The sequence below is a fragment of the Alligator sinensis genome, unplaced genomic scaffold (genome assembly GCF_000455745.1).
Source record: "Alligator sinensis unplaced genomic scaffold, ASM45574v1 scaffold60_1, whole genome shotgun sequence".
NCBI lineage: Eukaryota > Metazoa > Chordata > Crocodylia > Alligatoridae > Alligator > Alligator sinensis.
The window spans coordinates 4,267,173-4,273,244 of record NW_005841858.1 but is presented as its reverse complement, the minus strand read 5'-3'; the positions used below and the strand labels follow the sequence as shown (position 1 = coordinate 4,273,244).

The window sequence follows — 6,072 nt, the reverse complement described above, 5'->3', positions numbered from 1 at the left end:
AGGGGCCAACCAGGCCCGTCAGGGGAAGATGACTTGACCCAGCCCTGCAGGAGGGGGAAAGGGGTGTGGCTCCATCCCATGGGAGGAAGGGGGTATGGCCAAATGCCAACCTGGCTCTGTGGGAGAAAAGGGGGCATGTTCCAATCCTGAAGGAGGAGGAAGAGAAGGAAAGGGGAGGTCCATCCCCAATCCAGGGTCTCATGGTGAATGGGCATGACCCAACCTCAACCAAACCCTATGGGGAGGGGAAAGGGGTGTGACCCAGCCCCAATACAGCTGCAGAGGGAGAAGGTGTGGCCTGACCCACATGGGGGAATGATGTGCAGCCTGGCCATGTATAGCTTGGGGCTTGGGTATCTGGCAAGAGGGAGGGTGGCTGTATTAATGGCCACCACTCCCCTGCTACCAATTTTCCTGACCTATAGGGAGCCCCATGGGCCAGATGTGATAGCTCTGTCCATTTGGCCTGGGGGCCAGAGGTTGAACACCCCTGATCTAGAGAGTTTATCCCCTGTTTGTGTGATGCAGCACAAAACTGCAGTTACTGCCTACCCAGCCATAATGCCAGCAAGCACTTAACTAATTTATTTCCTCCTATAATAATCTAGGTCTCTCACAGTAGTGCTTCATTCCAATTTCCTTCCTACTACAGTTATTTAGATTTTTGCCCTCACCAGATCAGCCTACTGTTTTATGCTGGTCCATGTTTCTATCCCTAACCGTTTCCTGGGTCCATTTTATTCTCTCTGTCCTTACTGATGCTCAGACACCTCTAAATCCTCTAAATTCCTTTTACTTCCTCTTGCTGATAAATTATATTTAAGAACATAATGTCACTACCATAATCTATCGAATGCCTTTCCTTCCCACAACACTTTTTGCTAAGTCTTCCAGCTTAAGAACCTGATTCTGTAAAATACAAGTGTTTCCATATCCCACTGAAGTCAATGGAATTGAAGTCATTTCACACATCTCAGAGCTAGGGTCTAAATGTCTTAAGTGTATTTGGATGTTGTTGAATGCATTGATTCAATGATTGCCTGGGATAGTTAACATTAAATGGCATGCTTTTAATATAAGCTTTGTGCAGAATAAGTTTGTTATGAGTCTGGGTGGGGAGGTGGGGACCATGAAATGACAGCAGTTGCATTTCAGGAATCTAATACAATTTGACTAATGCCAGATCGCTCAAACCATATTTACTTTTCCACAGATATTGCATAGGACAGTATTCGTAATCAAATTACTATATACTTTAATGTTCATTTACTTGTAGTGTATACATTAGAATTCTATTAAAACTGGGGTTGAAAATGTCAGAAAAAATTATGCAAAAAACCTTGTAAAACTGTATCTTGATATAAGAATCAAACATTTAGTAAGAAACATTACAATGAGTTTGGGTCATTACCTCCACATAGCAAATTATATGAACTGTTTTCTATTAGTATTGCAAATATTGTCAGATTCTTAACACTGCAGAATTCACTCCTAATGGTTCACATATACTGAAGCCAATAAAAACACCCCTGATGACACAACTGAGAGCAAAAGCAGATTCAGTGTGTAAGATGTAGCAGATGTGCTGCAGATCAACAGTATATTGGCTCCCCAACAGCCACAGGCCTGTATTAGCTTCTGGAGGCCAAGATAAATTGATCAGACCCTCCAAGTTATTTCCTGCCCAGATACATGTAGAAGACATAGGATAAAGTAATTCATATAAAATTATGAATCATCAGCCAGAGTATCCATTTTCTATTGTGAAACATTAGTTTTCTGCACAGCAGTTTATTATTCATATTTTTAAATAAGATGAACTCAGCTACAGGAAGACTACAGGCACTAAAAGTTAATTAATGCATATTTCTTGGAATTAAGGAAAATTGTTGTAATTGTAGAGCCTCCTTAATTTGATCTTATTTTTGGACTTCTAGGCTAAAGAAACTTTTAACATAGAAAAATGTATGACTCAAGCCTATTAGCACTGGGCATGTAAAATAGTTCCATTGACTTAATTTAGATTAGTTTGAGTGCATACACTTCTGGAGTAACTTTGCAGGATTGAGACTTAAAGGGTGTAACACCCCCCCACAGGATTTGAAAAACAAGGCCAAGCCTCAGTCCTATACTTGTATGCATTTAGGTTTTTTTAAGAAAGTCCCATTAATACTTTACCTTCAGCAAGAAAAGGCATCTTAACTTCAAGCAAGCTATGAAAGGAGTCAAAAAGAGTCAAAGTATGTTCAGCTCTACGTAAATTAGTCAGCTCTAATATCTTCGAATTCTAATATAGATCTTTTCTTGTGAAATTTAGCATGTTGGTTTATAGTTGTATAATAAATTGTCCTAACTAATGCAGAAGCTCAGATTAATGTTTGTCATGCAATATTCACTTTCTCCAATTTACCCATGCTAAGCCCCATATCCTCTATACCATGGCAGATATGTCAATATTAATATGTGAAGCTTGATCTTTCTCCCACTGAATTAAAAGGGCCCAAAGTGAAAAAACAGTCAAGTAAGAACTGAATATGCCTGCATAGTTTATGTACCATTTTAACCTGTCTAGTGAGAATCCTCAATTGAAATATCATTTACAGTTAGGGTTAATGCCAATTTATTCTCAAACGGTTATCTATACCTATCATAGTCAGTAATACTTTGTTGTATATATTAGCTTATATTGCCTAGACACTTTATTTCAAAATACCTTCAAAATACCTCATTTGAGATGAGTAGTTTTTTTAATTATTTTTTTTAGGATTTAGACAAATATATTACCTGGTCTATTTTAAGAAGATGAGAACTGAGAAGGAAAAAAAGCCGTGTGGGCTATTTCTAAAAGTGTATCAAAATAATGTGCAGTGGAAAAGTTATAGTTTATAACAGTTGTTAGCAAGGTTTGAGTATGCCTCTCCTTTTTTAATGTATTTTTAAACAGGGAAGAAAATAAAATTAGTTCTGATAATAGCAACCTTGAACTTGAAAGCTAAGAACCTTAGAACTAAAATCACTAGAACTACTGAACTATTCCCCTGAGAATGCCAAAAAATCATTATGGAGTTAATCACTACATTATTTATTTATTTATTTGTTTATTTTTACTAAAGCCATAATCACAGATTCATACTGAAAGCATATTCTGTTAGGCTCCAATGAAATCTATTAGAGATAGCTATTTTTATTGTATTTATACACACACACACACACACACATATATATACGATATATATACACACACATATATATACATCTCATATACATATATGATTTTTTACATGTTGGCAAGCAGCTGAAGTCCTGGCCACAAAAGATTTACATTGATCTACTTATTATTCAAGGTCTACTATTTAAAATAGCTAAAATGCTTGCTGAATACTGAAGCTTAAAAGCCCCTGTAGGGTTACTATGAACCATAACCACATTTTTTCCACAGTAATTGCAGAGTAAAAATAAGAAGGCAGTTTAAAAACCTAGAGAGACATTCTGAAACAGCAGAAGGACGACTCTTCTGGTAGAAGCTTGTGAATCTTTAGGAATTATTTTTCAAACCCTGTTGTCAATCTTTATTACAGTAAGACAATTATCTCATTCCTGTGCCCACAAATGGTAACATAAAAAATATAGTTTTAAATTTCAGTTTACCTAATAAACTTACTAATGCTTCTACATATTATACATTGCATCTGTTAATCTGCATTTGTACAAGCCTGCTTATCTAAAGACAAAGTGCTGCTTGAATTAAGATTCCCTTTAGGAAATTTGCCTATATATCTTTGACTGACAACTAAAACAAACAGTACTGGGGTCCTAGAAGGCAGCCCCCTGACATCTTCACATTCAATTAGTTAAAAAAAAAAAAAAAAAATCCCAAAAAACCAACCTAGACAATTCCAAAATCCACACAGCCTCACCAAAATAAATAAAAAAATAAAGTGGTTTCTTTAGAAAATGAAATACGTTACCAGACGCATTGTGAAGTTTCTGAATCACCTGCAGGGAAATCAGACCAAATCTGATGCCGATACAGTATTCCTTAGTGTTACAGAGCCCGATCTGACTCTTACAGAATATCAGGCGAGAGTGAGGCTGAAAACCTTTGAGTTGAGCTCACTCTATAAGCATCAGAAAACCTCAAAGAAAAAAGGAGCAGCCCACAGACAGCTAGCTGAGAAACTTCTGGCACCTCTCCAGCTCAGGAATGAATTCACTATAATTTGGAGGTGTGCAGGGATGGAAATAAGGGAAACTTGGATTCGAAGATGGATTTGATCCTGCCTCACTTGCTCTGCAAAAAAATGTGTGTAGGTTACAGCATGGCTCATTCTAAAATGCTCATTCAGGAACAAAACTGAATCAGAAAATAACTAGCATGTGTACACCCCCTACACATACACTCTCTCTCTCTCTGACCATCTTCCCAAAATACACACACAACTCCACATGCACCAGCACTTGATTAGCTCCCCCTCCCACTCATAACCAGCTCTGACCAGCTCCCCAAGATACTAGTGTAAACTTCAAATGGATCATTCCATCAGCTATTTGCTGTGAATTTTATTAATCCCAGCACAGAGGTACAGGAGAAAATCTAATTCCTTTTATGTATCAAAGTGGATTCATGGCTTTTTATAATGCACTTCGGACATATAAACAGATATATTTATGTTTTTGTTGCTTGTGCAATATCACCAGGCAGCTAAAATACATTTCTAAAACATAATTCACAGCTTTTCAAGCACGTGGAAAAAGTGTCAGAGCTTTGAAATTGAATTTGTCCAAATATTTATTGTGTTTTCAGCAAACAGCATCAAAAGAAACAAATAAACAGTTCAAGTCCTGAACTAGAAATATTGCTAGCAACAAATTCTGTATATACAGGTGGGAAGGTTGTGTAAAGACATAAATAACCAAGGTCACTATAAAAACCTATTTCTGCCAATTCGATTTTAAAGATGTAAAATCTGCACCCTAAGATATTGCTAGCTAAAAAGATAATTCCAGTACTTTGCACTGAACGTTTGCTTCAAATTGTCTAAGTAACATTCAGATTGGTATGTTTAGATATCATCCAGTCATGTATGCACAGGGAGTATCAGCACAGAAAAATATATTTCAAAGTAAATACCAGCTCAGCAGTAAGGAAAATTGGAAGGAGTCAGGTTCAATAAAGAGTTATCATGGTTAAATTGCTTTTCTTAAGTTAGTATCTTTTATATCCATACACAAAAATAATTTAGTAATACAGAGTCTAGTTTCAGGTTCACCAAGTATTTGGTTTAAATGATAAATAAAACTACTAAGCAATTAATGATAGCCTACACACGTTAGAAATGTGGTCCCTGTAGTTTTGTGTTGCATTTAACTAACAAACAAATTGTTAACAAGTCTATCCAGGCTAAATAACTGGAGGGCTTCCAAAGTCTCAATCTTATTTTTTTAAATAAAAATGAGTTATTTTGGGGGAAAAACAGTACCCAGGATCTAGCAGCAAAAAACAGAGGGAAAAACAAAGTCTGTATATTAAATGCTGTCTAGGGAAGCTGAAAGGTCCCAAAAGGCAGGGGGCAACTTGATTTGGATATATAAAAACAGAAATGTATTTAATATCAGGGAAGCTGCAAAGTTTGGATCTGAAATTAGGATTCCTCAGAGTTCTGTGGCTTTCTGGTTGGGCAATGTCACTCATATCCATCTCTAATTTTTAATATGTCGTTACCATTGGAGTAACTGAAAGATGGCAAATGTGATCATAGTTAAATTGCACGTGTAGATACAACCCCTCTTGTAGATGTCATTTGCAATAATAGGTCCTGCAGTTATACTTTAGAAATAACTATGCAACAAGAACCCAAAACTGGTGAGTAGAGATTAGACTGGACAATTTATCATCTGAGCCTGTAAAGAATCCACATTTGACTTACGAAAGGCAGAGCCTGTGTTCCGTTTATTGCTACGCTATAACTATGTCTTCACTGGCAATCGCTGACCATGCCCATACTAGGTTCCATCACAATTTGTGACGAAACAGTCTGTGTTCAGGTGCTCATCCTTCTGATTGGCATCCTT

At 36.9% G+C, this 6,072-nt stretch overlaps 1 protein-coding gene across 1 annotated transcript in view; it reads right to left on the bottom strand.

Moving 5' to 3' along the window:
* Nucleotides 1-4,066, bottom strand: part of IQCJ (IQ motif containing J) — a 155,294-nt gene extending 151,228 nt beyond the window's left edge. Inside the window, exon 1 of the mRNA XM_006016473.2 lies at nt 3,969-4,066. Coding sequence (XP_006016535.1) covers nt 3,969-3,977 — 9 coding nt within the window. The 5' untranslated portion in view covers nt 3,978-4,066. The remainder of the gene's footprint in view (nt 1-3,968) is intronic.
* Between the last annotated feature and the right edge of the window lie 2,006 nt (nt 4,067-6,072).